The sequence below is a fragment of the Artemia sp. Qi Xiang Cuo genome, chromosome 19, assembly GCF_049724085.1.
Source record: "Artemia sp. Qi Xiang Cuo chromosome 19, ASM4972408v1, whole genome shotgun sequence".
In the NCBI taxonomy this organism is placed as follows: domain Eukaryota; kingdom Metazoa; phylum Arthropoda; class Branchiopoda; order Anostraca; family Artemiidae; genus Artemia; species Artemia sp. Qi Xiang Cuo.
The window spans coordinates 47,526,516-47,551,118 of record NC_142812.1 but is presented as its reverse complement, the minus strand read 5'-3'; the positions used below and the strand labels follow the sequence as shown (position 1 = coordinate 47,551,118).

General features: G+C 35.0%; 1 protein-coding gene across 1 annotated transcript in view; it reads right to left on the bottom strand.

The window, feature by feature from the left end:
- The window catches only part of LOC148940931 (uncharacterized), a 131,874-nt gene that overhangs the window by 36,528 nt on the left and 70,743 nt on the right, over window positions 1-24,603 (bottom strand). Inside the window, exons 5-8 of the mRNA XM_089105114.1 lie at window positions 18,259-18,403; window positions 16,513-16,619; window positions 11,507-11,603; window positions 9,112-9,268 (exon numbers count right to left, since the gene is read on the bottom strand). Of these exons, the coding sequence (XP_088961240.1) occupies window positions 9,112-9,268; window positions 11,507-11,603; window positions 16,513-16,619; window positions 18,259-18,403 (506 nt within the window). The remainder of the gene's footprint in view (window positions 1-9,111; window positions 9,269-11,506; window positions 11,604-16,512; window positions 16,620-18,258; window positions 18,404-24,603) is intronic.

Genomic DNA, 24,603 nt, shown 5'->3' with positions numbered 1-24,603 from the left:
TGTTAGATTCTGGAAATCCTGCTGGTGAAGCCGGGCTTTAAATTTATCAAAGCTCTTCAAGTTATAAAATTCAGATGTATTGAAAAATTAAAAAAACAATCAACGAAGAAAAACAGCTACAACTCATATTCACGAAGCAATTCAGGCGATGGAGTGCTTAAAATCTGAGGTATGTTTCAAAGTGACGGCTTTTAAAATTTGTCCCCCAGCTTCCGTTTTTAGGTTTGAAATCCAAACCCTTCAATCTTGCATTTTTAAGAGGAAATTTGTCACTTATAAAACACCAATTGGGCTGGTCTTTAAATAAGGGATAAGCTGCTTACAAGGATTTCTGGCAAATTTTAAAGCAATTAATTTAGGATTTTTTTAACTGATTTTTTCTGGATTCTCTCTGGTTTGTGATCAATGAGATGAAAAAGTGGTCCAATTTTATCTATTCATAATTGAAATTACGAAATCGGCTACAGGTTTAGTTGTAAAAATATGTAAATTAAAAAGTGCACCTCAAACTGGACTAGGGCTGCCAAGAAAAAGAAAACATATATAATATACAATAATTAGTTTTTAAAAAAATAACATTGTGTCAATATTCTTCAGGTCAAGCAAATCATACAATTTGAAAAGTAAGAAGAAAAATATGTAGTCACAATTAAAAAAAAAGTCGAACTTAAAAGGCTTTAATCGTCCTCGGCCTCATTCGAATTTAAAGCATCACCTAGTGTAGAATTCTGACTGAAGGAATCTACTTGTTTCCATTTCTTGATAGCCCGCGTCAAATCGCTGGGGATCACCCAGTCATGTACTCCACTTGACGACCTGAGAAAAAGTTGCTTCGTTTTCATCAGGGACGAAACACTCGAGGCATTCAGCCTATTCCAGTTTTTAGTTTTGATGACCGACAAAATCAAGAACTGTCTCTCTGCTCCAGCACTTGAATGGGGCAAGCTGCAGAGATTCAGAAAGAACTTGGGCAAGTATGGAAAAAGCTCGTTTCTAGCAGCGTTTTTAACGAGGGACAAGGCTAACATAACAAACGTAGCACCTGTTATGAGAGTCTGGGAAATTTTTCTGAAAACAAATTAAGCCGGCATACCAGTCCTGATTTTAAATAGTTTGCCTTTCAAAGCGAGATCAAGAAGAAGCCGAGAGAAAAGTAGAGATTTTTAAGCGCTAGGATTGACGCGAAATCGGAAAAAAATGAAAGCAATAGTAGCCATAATCTCTAACGTAATCAAAATCAGGTTTTATAATAAACCCTAATTTTTTCCCTTGAATTCATGGAAAATAACAAAAGTTTTGTTTACTACAAATCATGACTTTTTACTAGATTTCGGGAAATTTACTAGATCCTCTAAATTTACAAGATTTTTTTTTTTACTAAATCGAGTCCATGCCCTCCGTCGCCCCCAGCAAGCTGGCTTCATGCCAGGCAGGTCAACCACCGAGCAAATCCATACGATTAGACAGCTAGTAGAGAAAAGTCTTGAATATAAGAGGAAGGCGTACATTGCCTTCGTCAATTTTCGATCTGCCTTCGACACTGTCGATAGGCAGTCACTATGGCTAATCCTCCAGTCTGCTGGCGTACCCACGAAAATGGTCCGTCTCCTCAAAGAGCTGTATAATAACACTGAAAGAGCGGTGATCGTAAATGGACGGCCTTCCAGATATTTCAAAATTGAAAACGGTGTCCGGCAAGGATGTGCCGCTGCACCTGAGCTCTTTAACTGTGTAATAGACCACAAAATGAATAAAACACAGCAGGTGCAGCCGTTTGGCATAGGCTTTGCTGGAAGAGTTCTTTCAGACGTCGACTTTGCCGACGACGTGGCGCTAATATGCGAAAACATTAGTGACCTCAAAACTACACTGGAAACACTGGCCTCTGCCGCTGAGAAACTCGGTCTGAAAATAAATTGGTCGAAGACCAAGATAATGCCCGTTGAGAAAACGCCGTCCAACCCCTTGTCATCTGTGGAAATTTTTGGTCAAACTGTAGAGGTAGTCAAGCAGTTTACCTACCTTGGTTCCACTGTCTGCTCAAACGGATGCCTAGATGCCGAAATATCAGCAAGAGCGGCAAAATCAAACTCTGTCTTCGGTCGCCTTCTAAAAACGGTCTTCCATAAACCCCAGATCAGCCGCCTCACCAAAGCACGAATATATTCTGCTTCGGTTGCCAGCGTTATGCTCTATTCTGCCGAGACTGGGTCGCTGACTCAGACACAGACGCTGAAGATAGATGCCATCCAGACGAAACACCTCCGAAAAATCGAACGCTCCCGATGGTCCGACAGGGTACGAAATTCGGAAATCCTCAGGTCCTTCAAACTCCCACCTCTGTCCGAGCAGCTTGAGTCTCGCTCGCTGCGTTGGTATGGTCATCTGCTCCGTCTGCCTGCCCAAACACCCGCCCGGCTCATCTTCTATTTCGACCCAGCTGCAAACGGCTGGAGGTGTCCTAGGGGAAGGCCACGCACCAGATGGGTGGACGTCATCCGTGATCGGCTCGCCTCCAGAAACATCAACCCGGCTGAAGCGACAACCCTCACCCTGAACCGACCACTCCGGAGAAGACTGACGGCGCTGACGACTGGTTCCCTTTCGCTGGCGACGCTGCCGAGCTAGAGCTTTAAGAAAGTAAGTAAGATCTAGTAAAATCCTACTGACGGTGGCAACCCTCCCTGCGAGTCCAGGGAACTTGTCTGTAATGTGCCAATCCTAAAACACGGTAGTCCGACTGAGACTCTAAGTGGACAAGCCTATTAGGCTTAGGTCACTTGTTCGCCTGTGAGTCCATTTCATTTACAGAGACTTACAAACTTGAGCACATGCAGCACAAATGAAAATAAATTTCAGGCTTATAATCATTCATGAGAGTAAAACAAACTTAAGAGATGAGTAGCCAATTAGCCAATTTGATCAAGTCCATTTTTAAATTTTTCGGAAGTTTACGTGTCAAAGCGCTTGATTGCTTTATATCTCCTAAACTTATTATCACACAGCTAGTAGGAGGCTAATATCTCCTAAGCCCAAGCTCCTAAACTCATTAAATGCTTTAATAATTTTGTACTTTTTTCTATAATTTCCAAAAATAATCCAAAATTTCCTGAAGGGAGACAGAAAAATAAGACAAGAAAATATGTTATGGGGTAAAAACCTTAATTCATATCAAATAAGTTATTTCTTCATCAATAATCACATTGAATTTCATGAACACCTTAACAAAACAAGGGGCAACAAGCAACATACCTATCGTTCTGCTGAGTCTTTGATTTTAAGGGGACGAGGGGGTGGGGAATTGGAGAGGCAAAGGCTTCGTACACCCATTAACACGAATTAAAATCCTCGCTAGATTCTACTTAAAAAAAAGTGCTATACGTTTATTTTCTGCTACAAAACTTCAGTTGAAGGGAAGGGTCCACTATTGCTTTTGCCTTAGACATATTAAGATCCTTGCATAATTCTCTAGCATCCACGGGTTTACAGCGATTTTCGCGTTATAATCGTAATAATCGTTGCATGGTTTCGATTTTGAAAAAAACGCTAAAAGCCTCCTTTGTACTCGAAAGCTGGTACAGCAGTGATATGATATGTACCTGGCAAATTATTAATGACTTATTGAAGGGTGCAGCACTTTTTCCAGAGGGAACATGCACCTTAAAGCTGTTAAATCTGTAGCATTTTATTTATTACCAAGCATCTTATTTTTATTAATGTTTCAATGGATAAGGGCCAATTACCAGATATTCTAAGCAGGCAAGAGTCATACCACTACAAGGGGGTCGAGATAAGCAAAAGATGACTAATTAAAGGCTAATATTAATTAATATTGACCTCAATATTAATTAATAAATAATTAATTGGGTTAATATGAATTAATAATTAATATTGACTTTACTAATTAAAGGTTTGACAGAGGAAATTTATTTTGATGAATTGTTTTTATTAAAAGTAATTTCTACATCTGCTGGAAATTAATTATTAGTATTCTCATATGTATCCCGTTTGACAGAGGAAATTTATTTTGATGAATTGTTTTTATTAAAAGTAATTTCTACATCTGCTGGAAATTAATTATTAGTATTCTCATATGTACGAGAAAAAATAGATCCTATTTCTTCTAATTATAGAATTTCTTTATTTTTTCAGAAATTTTGAAAAGCAAGCAAGCATTTTTATAGCCTACAGCAAAAGGCGTTTGTTTATACGCTGGATAAACTTGGAGTATTTCATGGTTTCTTCAGTAAATATTTTTAAAATTGAAACCGAAGCCTTGAGCCACCCAAAATGTTCCCGCCTCTCCCCTAGTTTTGCTGAACAAGTTAAATTAGACTATCATGTTAATATAATTAGTTGTCACAAGAAAACAGCGAAGAAACTCTACCTCTAACAGGAAGGATTCTAGTTCAGACCATGCTGTGGCAATGATCTGTTCTGCCATTTCCAATATATATTTGGGTATTTGAAAATTTAGTATTTCTAATAAAAAAGCTGTTCTATATGAATTTATTTCGAATTGTGTTTATTAATTCACTCTTTACCAGGTAGTAGCTATTACTCGAATATGTTGTAAACTGTTTATCTCTATCGCTCACCGTTGTTAAACTGTCAAGTATCAACCATTTATATCTTCAAGGCTGTGGATAAAACATGAGCCAAAAAAGTGGACCCGGCATATTTTCTGTCTCTAATAACCCTAATTTCATAATCCGTAAAAGAAGAAATTTCTGAATATAAAGAGACCTCAGTTGCAGTTCCATAACAAAGTACACTGCGTCAGATATTGCTACAGGAAAGCCAGTTCAAGAATAATCCAGTCATCGGCTTGAAATGTGTGAAGTTCCAAAGGAAGGGAACATATCAAGAAACGATGAGACTATGGGGAACAAAAAGGCAGCCAACGAAAACAGTCCAAGCCACTTAGAAAGGCCATCAAGCCACATAGAAAGCGTGGAGATAAGCTTGTTGACAGATTTAACTAAGCACTGCCCAATATAGAGTTTGGCTTTCTGTTTTACTTTGAGTCTGGGCTTCCTGGGTTGAAGAATTTAGCAATGTCGCCGTGGATTCCCAAGTTTTGACCACGTACTAGCTGTCGATCACATGGCTGAAGAAGAAAATGTTTTATTTTTTTTAAATAAAATTCAAGACCAACATTAAAACTCAAAATGAAGAGGAATTATCCAGTATACGAGGAGGGGTTTGCCTCCTCCTCCTCATCTCAATCTCAGGCTCAACACGGAACAGTTTAACTGGTCCTCGAATGAAAGTATTGTAGAGCACAAAAATATAACCAATTGGTGATAAGACTTCACCTTAAGGTGCAGAGAATTGAAGGGATATACGATGATTCCATTCATGCAGTTTTAATGTCGCTATTTGACTATGCAATACAGGAAACAAAACAGAAAATATACAAAAAAGTGGCAGATCTTGTAGGCCCTATTTAAGGTCTGTCTTCAGTGTAAAATTAAAATGAAGAAAATCTAAAAACATTAAACAGTAGAAATTCACACAACTCAGAAAAGATAATAGTGAATTATTCAACTTATAACATAGAAATGTTTTTTTCTATCGCAACTTTTTTTAGCGGGTCACTTATTTTAATCAGGGACTGAAGATGGACCATGAATACCGATCTGAAATATACAAAACCTTCTTTTTTGAAGAAGCCTTCTTTTTTTGAAATAAACCGATATTGCCACGTTCCCTTTTGTTTCCTCCCATTATGTCTGGCTAATTACCAAGTGTGAACCATGCCCTATTGAGCCTCTGCTAGTAACAACTCAAAACTTATTGAAAAGAAAAAAGCTGTTTAGCCCAGCCCAAAGTAGTGTAATAAGGGTCACAAGGATTCTACGCCTTAGGAAGAAAGGAAATCTGTAGAAAAGAGAAAATCTGTTTAACCCCGCCCAAAGTGGTGTAATAAGGGTCATAAGGATTCTACGCCTTAGGAAGGAAGGAAATTTGTAGAAAAGAGAAAAGCTATTTAGCCCCGCCCAAAGTGGTGTTATAAGGGTCATAGGGATTCTACACCTTAGGAAGGAAGGAAATTTGTAGAAAAGAAAAAAGCTGTTTAGCCCAGCCCAAAGTGGTGTAATAAGGGTCATAAGGATTCTACGCCTTAGGAAGGAAGGAAATTTGTAGAAAAGAGAAAAGCTGTTTAGTGCTGCCCAAAGTGGTGTAATAAGAGTTATACGGATTCTATGCCTTAGGAAAAGGAGGAAATTTGTAGATAAGAGAAAAGCAGTTTAGCCCGTCTAAATTAGTGCAATAAGAGAGTTAAAGGTTCTAAGCCTTAGGACGCTTATAAACGAATTACAAAGAATAGATTTTACCTTGCCTTAATTCATATTTGACACGAGTAGACAAGACCACTATTTGCTTTCTTAAGGAGGCCCTAGACGGTCAATCATTTTGATCAAAAGTTTTCGTCATCCATTGACATGTTCTTCAATCGATCTTCATTTGACCCTTTAATCAGCCCTTCAATCTCGACCAAAGCTATTCTAACACACTGCTTTTGACGAAAATTATTGAGTCATTTAAACTTTCTATCAATCACCGTTAATGCTTGACTCAAACGTCAAACATGTTACTAGACGGTCAATCGTTTTGATCAAAAGTTTCCGTTAATCCATTGACGTGTGCTTCAATCAATCTTCAATCGAACCTTCAATCAGCCCTTCAATCTCAACCAACTCTATTCTAACACACTGCTTTTGATCAAAATTATTGAGTCATTCAAACTATCTATCAATCAACATCAATGCTTGACTCAAGCGTCAATCAAGTTCCTAGACGGTCAATCATTTTGATCAAAAGTTTCCGTCACTCTATTAACATGTGCTTCAATCAATATTCAATCGACCCTTCAATCCGGACCAAATCTATTCTAACACACTGCTTTTGATCAAAATTATTGAGTCATTCAAACTATCTATCAATCACCGTCAATGCTTGACTCAAGCGTCAAGCAAGTTCCTAGACGGTCAATCATTTCGATCAAAAGTTTCCGTTACTCCATTGCCATGTGTTTCAATCAATCTTCAATCGAACCTTCAATCAGCCCTTCAATCTCTACCAAAGCTTTTCTAAAACACTACTTTTTATCAAAATTATTGAGTCATTTAAACTTTCTATCAATCACCGTCAATGCTTGACTTAAGCGTCAAACAGGTTCCTAGACGGACAATCATGCTTGAGTCAAACGATTGACAGAAGGTTTTGATCAAAATGATTGACCGTCTAGGGCCTCCTTTAGTCCTCTTATTAGTAAGTCCCCTTACAAGAGGATTAGAACGGGACCAACAGCTATTCAAAACCAGTAGCCAGGTGCTAGGACGAAGAAGAAAAACAAAAGCGAGTGTCCTATTTTGGCTTTATTAGCGCTATTCGTCTTATCCTTGCCCAAAAACAATTTGTCTTTGCAATAGTTATTTACCAATCAAAACAAGTAGTCAGAGCGCCAGATTCTGTATCTCGCTTATTTCGATTAGTACCCATGCCGGAAGGTACAAAAATGTTAAGGGTGGATCCCAGGGTAATTGACCATGCTGAAAACGAATATCGTAGGGCGCATGTTCGCCGTTAGGGCGTTTCTGAGATATAGGCCAAAAACACCAAACTTGGCCTATAATGGGGTTCGACGATTCTAATTTTGTTTACAGATAAGATTGTTCAAATCCAGCGTACTCTTACATCAATCAAAAGAAGAGACTTGGAGCTACACGAACATGACATTTGTTTGTAAAAAAAAAAAAAAAAAAAAAAAAAAAAAAAAATATATATTTTACTGCAGTTTAAACAAATTTCAGATTTTTGTCAACTAATTTCTAACAGAAAAGCTAAAAACTCGAAATTTTTCAAGATAAAGTAATTTTTCTATACTGAAAAAGAAAGCCCATTTAATTCCGAGCACATTGAGCTAAGAAAAAAAGTTTAATTATTGTGTCTGAGGGGTCTGCAACTTTTTTAGCGAGTATACCCGATAATAGGAATTTTGTTTAGTAACTTGCTACCTAGTGGGAAGTTTTTTTTTTGATGGTTCAATGATTCATGGTTTACGTATTTTATCTTTTATCCAACCTTTTATTTTACACACTCTGCGAAATCATGAGAGAATATCCCGCAAAGTATGCAGCGGCTGCCATTTGAGCTGACACCAAGTAAAAAACCCAGATTATCAGTCAACTACAGCAAGTGAGTGATTTGCCAGGATGTGACAGAAGATTCCCTCTACAGGGTGAAGAATGTTGCAATCCTCGAAAAATGTGCATCACGGCTGCGCAGTGATCACTCTGCCGACCTTGCAACTGAATTAGAAAACGTTGATAGTTTTTTGCAAAACAATCCTAAATGGCATCCATCATGTCGGAAGGATCTGTACAGACTTGTACCCAATCAGCCAGTGAACGAACCCAATACAAGCAGATCCTCAAGGCGCCTTATTACACCAGAATTTTAATACCGGCAGAAATGTGTCATTTGTGGAAAAACACAGAAGAAAGTTAGCGGACAGAAAGTACTGCTGATAAAAGTTGCTAAAAATGCTAGGGCACCACAACATTTATGCAGCCGCTACACAGCTCAGACAAGAGTTCACGGATGTGTTCTTCCGTTTGGACAATGGCCTCGGTTGTAGCGTTGACATGGTAGCAAGTGATGTTCAGTACCACAACGTGTGCTTACTACAGTTTATGAAAAAGGCAAGTGCCCAGCCGGTGAAACAGACGTACGAGAAGTGCTTTTTGGAACTTATTAAGGAATATGAACAAGTTTTACTGAAAGAAAAGACGGTGAGACTCTGTCAACTACGCACTTCATTTGTTTCAATCTTGTCTAGAAGAGACCCAAAAATCAGAAAAAAACTATCAGTCAACCCGCTTGAAAAGAAGACTTTTACAGCATTACGGAATTTCTCTGAGCGTCATTTCGCAGCCGGGATATCAAGAACATGTTTTTTTTTACGAGGACTTAGCATAAACATAAGACATAAGCAACTTTATATAAGAAATTACTTAGCAGTTTCATTTATAAAGAACATGATTTTGTAGACGAGGACTTAACATAAACATAAGACATAAGCAACTTGACATAAAAAATTACTTAGCAGGGTTTCCTTCCTTATGAACAAGATTTTTGTTGATGAGGACTCCCATTGAGTTCCAGGCTGTGTAATGTGTCTTTGGATCAGAAGGCTTGACAAAAGATGCATCACATACAGATTGGGCTCGGTCTATCAACTCAGCTTTGGTCATATAGCCTACAATATAGAGGAAGACAAGGGATGAATTCACGAATAACAATGGGATTTTCCTTGGATTTGTGCCTTTTTTACTTTATTGACAAAAAAGTAGTTGGTGTTTATGTGCACTTTTTGTAACATTAGGAGTAGTGTTGCAGCCCTTTTGGTGGAAAAAAATGAAACTTTTTTTCGTTTTTTTCATATTGAAAGACAGTTTTCCTTAAATCTATGTTTTGATTTATTCAGCTTGATTGACGCTTAATATTAAGCTGTATTTATCTACAGTTTTTTAGCAATACGATCAACAGGTTCAGCACTTTTCAAAAAAATTGTAAAATTTTTTCTTAATGGCCCCTTTATTTATGTTCTTACACTATAGAGCTTTTTGTTCTTATGTTGTCTTCCTGTATGTTTCAGCTTTTTATTCCAGTTTTCCCTCTCTCTTTCGATTGATAAGTTTTCAAAAGGGTAAACAAAATATTAGGACTGTATTAAATATTATTCAGTTCCCTATCTTAACCTAGAATATTACCAATTTGTTGTTTCTATATTTTTCGTTTTATTTATAGTTTTAAATGTATTTTAAAGATCTGGTTAAATTATAAAAAGAAAAAAATATAGATAAAAATAGAAATAACAAACACATAGAAGTCCAAATGATTGACACAGTAAAAGGCTATTCATTCAAAAAATTTCTACTTAAAATATTACTTTTGTAGGAGCTACCCTGGTACTGTTTCCAGGGACAAGCTAATACTTACACTGCAGGGACAAGCAGACTTTAAAAAGGGGTATGGCTGCATTAGGAATAGAGACAGAATATACAGGTAATTTAAAAAGTGAAAAAGAAAAGCAAATCTGCATAAATTGTGGCTTTTGACTAATGAGCTAATTATTCCAAGAGCTGGAAGAATTTGACCAAATTCGATAAAAACACAAAAAATTCAAACTATTTTTAAAATATTGAAAATTACAATAAACATCACAGGAATTGATTAGGAATTTAGAAAGAATACCAAAGTAATTCAAAAAGTGAAAAAGAACTCATCTCCATAAATTGTGGCTTTTGTTTCCTAGAAGTTGTAAAATTTGAAAGCCAAATTGAAAAAAGAAACATTTAAAAATTTTCAAACTATTTCAAAGATATTTGAAATTAAATGAAAATTCACATGAGTCGATTAGGAATTTAGCAGCAATATCTAAAAGGAAAAAAAAGCAAAGAAAGACCAATCCCCATAAGTTATGCCTTATGATAGTAAGTAATTTTTTTTCCAAAAAGATGGCAAAATTCGAACCGTAAATTATTAAGAAACCCATAAAAAATTGTTATACCATTTTAGAAATACTGTAAATTATAAAAAAAAAATTCTCACACGAATTGATCACAAAAATAAAAAGAATACTCAAGTAATTCAGAAAATGAAGAAGAAAGATCGACCTCGCTAAGTTGTGGCTTTTTACTATTGGTAAATTGATTTTTTCCTAAAAATTGTAAAATGTATAGGCCAAATTAAAAATCAGACATTTTCAAACTATTTAAGAAACATTAACAATTATATGAAAACTCACACGAGTCGATTAGGAATTTAGAAACACTATGTAATTTAAAAAGTAAATGAGAAATATCAATCGCCATAAATTGTGCCATTTAACTATTAGTAACATGCAATTCAGAAAATAAAGAATAAAAACCAATCCCCATAATTAATCCTCTTACCTATTTTTAAGTAACAATTTCCAAAAGTTGGTAAAATTCGAAGGCAAAGGAAAAAAAATCAAAAAATTTGACAAACATTGGAAATGATACTAAAATTAACTCGGATCGATTAGCAATTTAGTAAGAATACCCACGTAGTTAAAAAAGTGAAGAAGAAACAATCATTTTCATAAATTCTCATTTTAATTTTTTTTTAACGTAATTTTTCCCAAATATGCAAATTTAATCAATAGCAACTTAACCTAAACTAGCAAGGTCAATATTACATGTTGACTTTGAATGAAAATTTTCCCGAATATTATACACATTTCCGAAGTGTATAGTAAATTTGGAAAAAGATACAGACATACAAATGGAAGACATCGCTTGGGATCAAATTAGGGACAACATACTAAAATTAAAAAGTTCATTGTTTGTAGGTATGAATACACCTAAGTTGTTTGCAAAGAAAAATAAATTTTTTACCTTGGGCCCCGCTTACTTTGAGGATTTTATTTCTTTATTGTTTTCAAGTTAAAAAAAAACAACAAAAAACATACCTCTATGTGCTGTAGCTAAAGTGACTTGATGTAACGTGGTAAGAATTGCGTATGGCCCAGAACGAGCAGCAGGGACATATTCCTTTCTCGGTCTTTTCTGAAAGTTGAAAAAAGGGAAAAAATAATATGCAAAGCACGGAAAATCGACATTGATAACACAAAAGTCAAAGAGATTTTCAAAGACTTCAAGCTGAGAACTTGAGTATTAAAATTCTAACTACCCAAAAAGTATGCAGGAGGGAAGATGAAATTGAAAAAAACAGAGAAAAACAATAAGATAAAGTGACTAAAGTATGAAGCACTACCCAATAAGCATGAAAGAGGGAGAAATTTGAAAAGAAAGGGGGAAAAAAGATAAAGGGAGTAAAGTTACACCTCTATAACTCAAATGTCAAGAAAATTTAAAAAGGTTGGAATCGAGGAATAATTCCAGACCCTGAAATTTGAATTAACCAGACTACATGTTTAAGGAGTAAAAATTGAAAAGCAAAACAAATTTATGAGATAGAGCAAAAAGTTGAATTTCGATAACAAATGTCAAAAGTTTAGAAGCTTCGAGAACAAGAATGTTCCCAGACATTGAAGTGCAAATTACTTGAGCTGCATGTCCAAGGAGTCGGAAAAATTTCATTTATCAACAAATTCGAGGCATCCAGGTTCAAAATACTGGAATCCACTATATCCATTGCTTCATTGAAGCACTACCGTCAAGATGTCATCCAAAAGCCTTATGCGTTTACATTATTTAAAAAAAATTTACAGCAATTGGACTCAAGATTTTATATAATTTACATCATCAGTGTTGATATCTTTCAATTTAAAAATAAAAAAAAATGCTTCATTGCTTAATATTCAAAAGCCTGATTCAAAAGCCTATTCAAAAGCCTGACAGGTGAAAGATACAAGATTCAATCGATTAAAACCCATGACATCCAGTCAGGGGCACAGCCAAGAGAGAGGCGGTTTCGTAAGGTGGGAAGGGCATGGGGTGTTCCACGGTGTTGGTGTGCCGACACCTTAGAGAATTAGCTTGTATCCGCATTTGTAATCATCCTGGACGATTGCGTGGAAACATTCTTTAAGTCCCTCCTTCGAAGTTAAAACCCTAGCTGCATCCCTGTATCCAGTATGGCTAGCATGGATTCGTTAGTAAGAGACTATATCATATGAATGTACAGTTCTCACATTAATATATGAATGATTAAAATATAAATTCCCTCTATTGCAAATTGGGTTTCGAATAATTAATTTTAGTAAATATCTTACGCTTCTTTCGATCAGATTTTCACGTATTTGTGTTTATGTAACTAAACTGGCTTAAAATAGTTTTAAAGTCCAGACTAGACATTTATTCGGTTAATTGTTTTCTAAATATTTTCTAAATAAATTTTGTTTGCATTATTTGGAATCCAAAGCAGGCTGTTCTTTAGTGTGCTATGCACCAGAGAGAGACACGTGAACATGAATATGGGGAAAGTATATAGGGTTTAAACTTTATGTAAGTTTTTTTTCCTAATGGGAATTTATCGACAAATTATATCGGTATCGCATCGGTACGATAACGATATATTGGTATCGATCCCGAAAATCCATATCGATTGGGACCTAGTCTTTACTCCAACATAAGTACATATCTGAGACAAACTTTTTCTAAATTTTTTAAGTGGTGTAGTTAACATTTTTAAAGCCTGGATCAAGAAGCCTGAGACAGACTTTCAATTTTTTAAATGATATTGAAAAAATCAATAATTCTACGCCTTCGTAATATTTACTTAAGATTTTTTAACATTATGTTACCCCAAACCAAAGAATATATCTGGCACTTTCTTTTTCAAATTCAATACTCATTGCGTTCTTAAAAGTTCTTTAATGAAGCCTTAAACAACATTTCAGTTCAATTACTAGAAACCTCATTCTGTTTACAAACACATTATTACATGGTTTATACATGCTTTCCCCTAACTTCCTGTTTACTCAACTTCCGGGCTGAACCATCACAAAACAGAGACCAACACAGCCAGTTTTGGCTCTTTTAACCGGTTGGGTCTGTTACACTGTCCCTTCTTTCTTTTGTTTACCCTATTTAATTATTTAGTGCATAATAAGTGGGTTAACTCGAACATGCTCTTAAACGGGGTAAAAATTTAGTTTCAATTAAAAGCTGAATTTAAGTTTTATTTGATTAAAGAGTGACTGAAGTCAATTTAAGAGGCTCTCTCAAAGCATAGGTGAAAGTGTTCTGAATTTCAGTTACTTTTATTTAGTCACCCTTTCACCATTGCTTAGGCAGGGAACTTTTTAATTTAATGTTTGCGGTTTGTTTTGTTTGTATTTTGCTATGAGGACTTTTGAATTTTATCTATATTGTTTACTCTTTTTTTTTTTTTTTTGCATTGAGGACAGTTGAGCAGAGGTCTCGACCAAAATATCTGCATGCAGATGTTCTATTCTTCACTGGCTGGAATTATCCTCATTTTTTCTTCTAATCTTTTTTTTCTATGATTTAGACCAAACAAAGATGTGTTACATACTGTCTTAACCCAAACATAAGGATGTGTCTGAGACAACCATTTTCCAAGTCTTTTTAGTAGTGCCGGAAAACATTTTTCAAGAACGGATTAAAAACCATGAGACAGACTTCAAATTTTCTAAACGAAATTAATTTTATAATTTCTAATTAGATTTTCCAGACATTAAATTTTCTAAACAGGACATATCTGACAATTTCTTTTTCAAATTCAAGTCTCATTGCGTTCTTAAAAGTTCTCTAATATAGCCTTTAATAAAATTTCAGTTCAATTACTAGAAACCTCAACTTGTTTACAAACACATTATTGCAACATGATTTATAAATACATCCCCTAACTTCATATTTCTGCTATCCTAGTTCTTTTAACTTCCTATTTACTCAAATTCCTGGCTGAAGGGCCGTGAGCCAGAGGCCAGCACAACCAGTGTTGACTGGTTGGACCGGTGGGGACTCTGGTGCCACATCCTTTACTTCATTTTTTTCTACCCTAGGTAATTATTTATAGAATAGTATGTGAGCAATACGAACATACTTTTATACTTAGTAAAACTTTGGTTTTAGACTTTAATTGAAAGCTGAGTTTAAGTTTTATTTTATTAAAAGCCAATATAAGAGGCCCTCTTCAAGCATAGGTGATAGGTCTCTCAATGTCTGATGCTTTTAAGCGTCGCCCTTTCACTGTCGCTTTGAGAGGGCCCTTTTTAATTTGACGTTTGCGGTTTGTTTTGTTTTCACTTTGTCCTGAGGACTTTTATCTATTTTTTTACTCAATATTTTATTTTTTGCATTGAGGATGGTTGAGCAGAGGTCTCGAACAAAATATAGTTGTTCTATTTTTCACTGGCTGGATTTATTCTCGTCTTTTCTTCTCAACAATTTTTATTACATCATCTAGACCAAACAAAGAGTTGTTACATGGTTATTGAGGTCAAGGCCCCACACATGGCACCCATATCAAACAGTAAGGATATGATATGGGTGATACCAAACGGGAATTAAACCTATAGAGAAATGCGTCTCCTTATCTCAGTGTGGACACCCCAAAATTCTCCTAGATGGAGAATTCTTAGACGTGAATATCCAAAAGCTCTCCATCCATCGCAGAGAAAGACAATACATGTTACCAAACATGTCTGAGGAAAAAGTATTCCTATACAATACATGCATGTTTCGCGATACATGTATAGCATACATATTTATACAAAAAATCACTTTTTTGTACAAGGTCAACTTGAGAACTAACTAAAAAATCAGAGGTAAAGGAAAGGTTTTGGGTAACACCTTAACAACTGTGTTACATAAAATTGGTGTGATTCAGGGGCGGGGTTTATCTCGTCAGGCTTATAGTTGAACAGTTTGCCGAAAAGGCCAAGGGCTGAATTTTAGGGGGGATTACCTGGTCTAATCGGCACGTCCATTACTGTTTAATATAAATCTCGAAACAAAAATATAATAATATAAGGCAGCATCATTCAGCCCGGGGGGGAGGGGGGGGGGGGCTGGAGCTCCCCCCCCCCCATATGGGCACCCATGAATGCGGTCACTCTCCCAAATAGTATTGGGGCAAAAGAAAAATAAACAACAAGATATCTAATGGGTAAGCTTGGTATCAGCAAGGGAATCTAGGTATCAACAAGAGCCGTCTTTTTGCAGCTAAAAACTTAAAAAAAACTGTCCCACCACAATTCATTTGACTGATTTTTGAAAATGCAATATACTAACGATTGATGTTATTTTATGAAAGAAAATCGCTATATATTTATACCTTGTTTGAATATCAGAGTTTTGTGTGTAAGACTTAGTCACTTTTTATGCCCAGACTCACGGCGACAGATATTCATAGCGTTTGATATCAAACGGGAGTAAGTAATACAACTAATCGAAGTGTGGCTTGTTTATAAAAGTGCTGTAAGATAGCTCACCCCCTTATTTACAAGTTGACATAGGGACCCATGTATAATACGCCTGAGAAATACTAAGCCTGACCATAGTAGCACATCAAAAGCGCTCTTTGTCTCGAAGATGAAGATCTTGCATAATTTGAATTGTTTTCCGCAAAATTTTCGTCGGGATGGGGCAGAGGGGTCTTAAAGGGGTTCTTCTCCCCCTAATTCTCAGATTATTAATATTGAAAGGTATTTCTATAATGGTTCTTTAGAAAGCATAATTTATATCATTATTGGTTTTCAGAGGCTTTATTACTGACCCCTTCCTACAAAAGTCGTTGATCTTTCAGTATACCTGTACAAAAGGGGGTCTATAATTGGTCGGAGGAATTCCCGTGAGCATTCCCTACAAAGTATATTTTAGCGGTTTCAAATACTTCCTTCCTCTGAAAAGTCTCAAAACATCCCCTCTCAGACTAAATTTAGTTTTTGTGTCCGTGATCCGCCCCTGACAAGTTACCTATTCGGACCTATGCTCTCAATATTAGCTGCGATACATACATCTCTGCCTCGTATTGTTTTGAACTTACCTGTGTAGAGGTACTCTGAGATCCATGGTCTAACTCTTTGCGATCCTTTATTCGCAGATTTTGGTCTTTACTTCTACACTTCGAAAGGGTCTGGTCGTCATGCAAGTCTAATATAGGAATAAAATTTACATTTGTTTTTCCTTAAATAAGATAATGAAAGATAGAAAAGAGGAAGAGCTAGATGGATAGCAAACAGGAAAGAGAGAGGCGGTATTGGTACAGATATATGAAAGAGAGAAAGAGAGAGAGAGAGAGAGAGAGAGAGAGGGAGAGAAATAGGGGTGCCACTTATGGGGAAAGGCGGTTAAAACCCCCAAAGTTTTTAACCAGACTTTAAAAAGTTGATTCGGTAAGATAATGGCACAAAGTACCGCTATTTTACTGGCTTTTTTCTTTATTCGATGAATGTACTAATGCAGTGTTTTCAACCTTTTTCATGACATGACACCCCTAGTATCAAAAAATATTTCGCGACCCACCGATTCTTTTTTGTCATGTTAAAAATATGTAATTCATACATAACTTTTAGGCGTTTGCATTATTCGGATTCAGATATAAATATATAATCAAGTAGGTAAAACATATAATTTTAAATCGAAAACATAGCTGATTAATAACTAACAAACAAATACGAACATGTTTGTATTGTTAGGGCCGAGACTCCAAGCGCCATCTATAGGTAACACTCGGAACTAGCGCCCCCTCTGCGGCCCGCGCAAAAGCCCCACAAGTTTCGAGACGTTTCATTACGCTTCGAGATGATTCTCTCTAGAATGTCCTGGGATGTCCTATAAAAAGGCGGTCGACCGCGGCCACGGTAGTTGACTGCTAGACTGCGAAGAAAGTGGAATCGGAAGAAAGACCGCGATAATTGAAAACGATTCGAAAGTGAAACTACGGTGTTATATACGGATTGTCTGTAAGGTTCGAAAGTCAGCAAGATGCCTTAGAGTTGGAGTAACAGTGATTTGTGAGCGTGAGACACGCGCGATCGTGCCATCTGCTGTTAAGTTTGAAGAGCGCGAATCCATCGTTTTACGAATTTATGTGATTGTTTTTTGCTACAATTAAAAACGGATATATTCCTGAAATTATCACCAGAACCATCAACCTCAAGCAGGCGTAGTGGAATAAAGAAAAAAATGGCTTTATGACGACAATCATTTTAATTTTGGGTTTACTGTGATTGAAAAAAAACCGCAGTGCGTAATTTGCTTTGAAATGTTTTCAATAGAAAGCATGAATCCATCAAATCTGGTATGCCCCCTAAAGACAAAACATCATAATGAAATAAACAAACCCGTGGCATTTTTTGAGCAAAACTTAAAAGCTCTGGAACATCAAAAACTGCTATAAGACAAATACAGTATCCAACATAAATAAGAAAGCGTTGCTTGCTAGTTATCGAGTAGCTTTTGTGTGGTTAAAGCAGGAGAACCTCACACTATTGCCAAAAATTTTATTTTACAAGCGGCTTTACATACAGCAGAGGTTATGTTTGGCAAGCAGTATGTCGAAAAGCTCAAAAGCATACCTTTTTTCTGACAGTACTATTCAATACAGGATAAGCAATTTGGCACCTGACGTCCGTGATTAAGTCATAGACAAAATAAATAGAAGTTTTTTTGTGTCCTTGCAATTTGATGAATCAACGGATATTACGGGTTGTGCACAGTTTGTAGCTTTTGTGCGTTTTGATTCCAATTCAATTTTAATGGAAGGAATACTATTTTGGTAGGCACTTACCAAAAATGTTACAGGCCTGTGCTTGTATGATACGGTCCTTGAAGCTACGTAAGATATGAATATCGATTAGACACAAGAATGCATTGACACTTGTAGCGACGGAGCAAAAATTATAACTGGTGCGAAAAGTGGATTTATTGCTAGACTAAAAGAACAGATGCCAAGCGCTTGTTGGATGCATTCCTTCCTCCATCATCAAGTTGTTGCAGCCAAAACCTTGCCACATAAATAGAGTCAAATTCTAAATATTATTATCAACTTCGTAAATTCTATTAAAGGAAAAACGTTGCAGACTCGATCGTTTCAAATAATTTTTGATGATATGGAGGACATTGCAATTTGCTTAATTATAAGAGTTTAGGTGGTTATCAAAAGAAAAAGTACAGACCAGAGTTATGGAACTTCGCGCTGAACTATTAGTATATTTACAGCAATCCAAGCCACATTATTCTGAATTCATTTCTGACTCGAAATTCCTATGGAACTTGGCCTTTCTTTCTCACTTATTTGGGCGTTTCAATAACTTGAATAAATACATCAACTCATATATACTACTACTAATAACAACTTACAGCAAGACCAAGTCACTTGAGGCCAACACAGCTAAGAACACTCCTCCTCTATAACAATCTATTTAAAGCCCATCTGGTATGAAAATTGTGTTAGATAATTTGAAGAAAGAATTGTTTAATTACTTACTTCTTAGTTCAAGAGATATCGGATAACACTGGGCAAAGATGGATCTTAAATATAGCTATAAATGTAGCTGTAGCTGTTAAAAATAAATGTAGCTGTTTTTAAATGTAGCTATAAATGAGGCAAATTTAGCATCTAGCCTCAAAAATATCTGCTGGAATTATCTGCCGATGGAATGTTATAATTAGAATTCAATTCTGAAAATTTGAATACCTTTTGGTTAAAAAAGATATTCAAATTTTCAGAATTCAATTTTAAGTGTAACTTTCCATCGGCAGATAATTCCAGCGGATTCTTTTTACAAGTTCTATTTACAAATGGCCAAAATAAAAAGTCAACTATTTGGAAAATGATCTAATACTTAATGCTGCAAAAACAGACCCATGATGGAATAAATTGATTGAAAAAAATCAAGCGCAAAATTCACATTAAAATGCAGGAGCATTCGAAGATTTTTTTTTTTTTTTTTTTTTTTGGTTATTTTTTGCATAAAATTTTATAAATAAAAACAAAACTAGCATCATATTTAATTTTTATTAATAAACCTACCTTCTTAAAAATTATTGATTTTTTTTCACTGATTTCTCTCGACCTCGTAACCCCCTTAACAGACTGTGACTTCCCAGGGAGGGGGGAGGTTCGCGACTCACAGGTTGAAAAACACTGGCTTAATAAAAGAAAATACGTAAAAATCAATGTGAAAGAAGAACAGTCTCGGTCGAAAAAAAGGAAGAAATCTTTATAGCAATATCACTCAAATCCGTCAGTTAAAATGACTGGCCAGTCAGTAAAATCCATTGAAAGTAGTATGGCAACTGCAAATGTCAATAATGGCAACTGCAAATGTCAGTAATGGCAACTGCAAATGTCAGTAATGGCAACTGCAAATGTCAAAAATACAATTACCATTGAACACAGTTGATAATATGATAACAGATTTTGGCTCTATTTTTTATATGCTCGTCATTCCAATATTCGCTAGTCATAGTCAGATATAGTCATAGCCAATATTTGCTAGTCATAGTCAGATATAGTCATAGTCAATATTCTCTAGTCATAGCAGATATAGTCATAGTCAATATTCGCTAGTCATAGTCAGATATAGTCATAGTCAATATTCGCTAGTCGTAGTCAGATATAGTCATAGTCAATATTCGCTAGCCATAGTCAACTGTCAGAGAAATATATCCGTCAAAATTAAAAAAAAAACATAAAAAATTCCATTGCGGATCCCACCTGACTAAATTGGACCATAATACTACCTGAAGCTGTTTTACCCCCTCCCCCCGCACTTAAAACAGCAATTCAGGCACATAAAGTCAAAAGGTAGCATGTTTCACGAAATTTACAGGTGAGCAGAAAGAAATAAATTGAGAAGCAGTTATTTTTTTTTATTAACAAATAGGTCAAATAAAAAAAAAACAAAAAAAAAACACTTCATTAAAATCTCCATATAATACTAACAAAACAACACTAAACATTACCTCTTATCATCAAAATAGGCCCTGACGCATATTACCGCGTTTGGGACAGTAAAGACTGTCTTATCACCCACTAAAGGGATGATATCTATTGGAGGTTGTGGAGATGATGAATCCTTTTCTGCCTAATTTTCTATGATGGATTCTTTTCCTGTGAGCACCTCAGATTCTACACATAAAGAGATTTTCAGTTTCTGAAAAAAATTTGCTTGCCTCAACAAAAATTTTGCTTGCCTCAACCACTAAGTAAATTTCTCAGAGATAGTCTCCAGTGTGGAGGCGGGTATATTTGGTTCAAGAGATATTGTGGAAAACCCAGATTTACTTCGAGGGGAGGTTGTTAAGAATCTTCTTGACTTCACTCCGTATCCCTCTAATTCAAAAAATTGGGAAACAAATTCTCAAAAATTTAACAAAAGACCCGGATATCATTATCACCTGGGCTGACAAAGGGGATATAATTGTTATCCTTGATAAAATCTCATATAACAAAAAGTTACGGATATTGTATCCGACACTCACACTTATAAACCTATAGATTCAGACCCCACCGATAAGTTCACTCGTGAAGTACGAAAAGAGCTGGAAATTTTACAAACTGAAACTCATTACTCTAAAAATATATAAGATATTGTTATCCTTAAGGGTACTCCGCTCCTAAATTCTATGCTCTCCCAAAAATATAAAACGTTCCTCTGCTCCCAAATGTGGCCTCTTATTGTTCTCCAGCTGACTGTCAGTCAGCTGTCAGTGCCACTGACAGTTGACTGTCAGTGACTTCAGCTGAAAGTCACCTGAAGTTGCAAGACTGAGAAAATGGTTATCCACGATTTTTCGTCTTCTTATGTCAACGCAAAATTCTTACATTAAAAATTCAGTTCACCTTGTTGAAAAATTAAAAGACCTTGGTATAAAAAAAGACTTTTGATGCTATTTCTATGTATAGTTCATGTAATATTAGAAAGGTAAAAATGTTGAAAATGATCCAGAAGTCTAAGGCCTCTCGCCAATTTGCATCCTACGATTTCGTTCAACATGTTTTCATATGTTATGACATCATAATAAAATGACATCATATATTATATAGAATGACATCAGTCTTTTTAATGACATCATTATATAGAATGCCATCAGTCTTTTTACTATTCAATGATAGTTTGTCATTTTTAAAGATAGTTTGTCATTTTCAATAAGATTCTATCGCTTTTAAGGGGGTGTTTACCCCTTTAACGAACTGATTGATACTTACAAAACTATATATAACCAGGATGTCACTTAATTATGTAAGATAAAGTTTTCATATGTACGGTTTTCATATGTACTGGCGACTGTCTTTTCTGACCCTGGTATCTTTTTGAGAAACTCTTTATTTTGACCACTCTCGATGTATTAGGTTTAGGAAAGAGGTTTGTGCAATATTAGAAAGTGTGAATTTACTCTTCAAAAGAAACTAGAAGATAATATTGACCGGATGGACTATAAAACATTAGATATCGAAACCATCATGGGCCTTGTTCGCCTTTGCAATAATTCTTCCTTATATTTTCGGTACAATAATCAATTTCTCACCCAAATCATGGGTCTTGCAATGGTTACAAACCTTTCACCTTTTTTGGCCACTTTTTGGAATTTATTGAAACCTCCACTTTGAATACTTTTTTTTCTGAAACATCGTTTCTAGGGTCGGTTTGTCGATGATGTTATTTCTGTGTGGAATCATGGAGAGATAGAATTTAACACTTTTTTTTTACTCATCTTAACACTTTGGATTCTAACCGTCATTTCACCTTAGAACAAGAAGATAATCCTAAACTGCCTTTTCTAGATGTCTTAATTTTCAATAAATCTCTCAGCCTTGAATATTGGATTTATAGAAAACCTCACATAATGATAGGTATTTGCATTTCTCTTCCAACCACCCTCCTTCCGTAAAAAGAGGAGTAGTTATATCTTTAGTCGATCGTGTAAAAAGAATATGTTCAAAAGCTCATATAATCCCAGAATTGCATAATCTGAAGGACATTTTGTTTTGCAATGGATATCCCATCAAGTTACTGGAATGCATCCTAGAAAAAAGACAAAAAAAGACCGAAAAAGATTCATCACCTCGACAACCTCCAACAGACATTATCCCTTTAGTGGGTGATAAGAAAGTCTTTACAGTTTTATTATATTTTCCCAAATTAAGTGATAAATTACAATGAATTAAAAAAAATAACTTGAATGTTACCTTCGAAAACATTTAATAAAATTCAATTTAATTAATAATAATTTAATTAATTTAGTTTATTAATTTAATTTATTTAAATAAATTTTAAATTAATAAAAATTTTAAAATTTGAATAAAATTTAAATTAATTAAAAATTTTTAATAAAAACGTAATTTAAAAAAATTTAATAGGATTTTTCATATAAATAAAAATTTATATTTAAAAATTAAATATAAAAAAATTGTGATAAGTTAGTAGTTATAATCAAACCTTGATATAGTCTTATACGTGTATAAATAGAACTGAATTTATTTTTCATTAAAAAAAGAAATAAATTTATATACGAACAGTAAATAAAGGATAAAATAGCAAACGTGATTTTCGGGTTGAGGGACTAGAAGCAAGGCTGATCTACAAATACGATTATAGTCTGGTCCCAGCAATAGCATTTGTAATGAGCCATTTTGTGACAGTTTTGTGCAATTACTGCTCTTCAATTTATGCTTTTATGAAATACTATGCTATAATTTTTGTTTATCCTTAAATTTAATGCCTAAATTTAGCGATTTTATATAATCCCTAAACTTAGAAACTCTTAGGAAAAAGGCAGTAATGACGATCGTTTCAAATCAAAGTGCACCACCGGAAGAAGTCCTTCTTTAAGCATTCGGTTCATGGGCGGAGCTCTGCGCTTTCGTGTGCTATGCATTAATCTATTTTTCTAAACATAATTTGTCGTAGGATTGGTATCTTTTTTACTCTTTTTTGTAAAATTGAAAAAGTTAATTCTTTTTCACATCCTTCTCCTTTTTTTCTCCCTTCTTTCATGAGCAATTGTTTTGTTTTTTTTTTATAAAAGTATATGAGAAAAAAATAATACGATTCCTTTTTTTATTGATTTATACATTATATTGTAGGATTATTCCTCATTTACAATATATTAAAGGCGGATATTTTCCAAAAACCGTAACTTTTAAATTACAATTTTTTGAATGATTTAAAAATTGCAACATGTAAGAAATAACGCTGTTGTGGAACATTTGAATTAAATTATGCAATACAGTTCAATTGTTTTTTTTATCCATCACTCATATTTTTTATATAAATATAATATTATCTATTACATACACCCCTATAGTCTAAAGGTTATATATCCTCTATTATCCATGCTTTCATCTCTTTTGAAAAATTAAAAACCATTTTATCTTATGAATAGTTGAAAATTACGTTTACAACTACTTTAGATTAAACAGATTTTCCCATTGATAGATAAGATACCATAAATATTGATACTTGGTTGTATCGTATTGCTGAATCGATGCCTCTTGAAAAGAATCGATTTTTTCGATACATCAGTATTACCTTTTGTCTGAATCCGAGCAGGTTTTCACTTTTCCTGTGAAAACCTCAGCTTCTACACATAAAGAGATTTTCAGTTTCTGTGTTTCTTTTTTTCACTATTCCCACCGAGAAAACATAAATAGTTTTCAGGTCGATAAGACCTATTTCCACAAGAAGTGGAATTAAACATTTCAAATTATTTGGAAACCTGATTCCCGCGCTAAAACAATTCATCGCTAAGATCTAAACATTCGCTCGGAGACAGTTCTCTTTAGAAATAACAAATTAATTCCCCTTTCGTGAATCGATTCTCTTTAGCAACAACAAATTAATTCCCATTTCTTGCCAATCAATAAATCGTGACATTATCTGTCATGTATGATCTAAAATACGCCTCGGAAACCATTCTGGTTGAGCTTCACAGACATTAATTAACTTGGTTTAATAAGTCAGACATTAATTAGCTTCCCCAGAAACAATTTGATTAATGACTGAGAGCACAGGTGATCCATCTCCCTAGGGAGGCTATGCCCATATTTGGTGCCCCGTTCGTATTCTATGCCCATATATGGTGCCCCGTTCGTATCAATAGGGTCATCTCTAGTTTTTATTAGTAA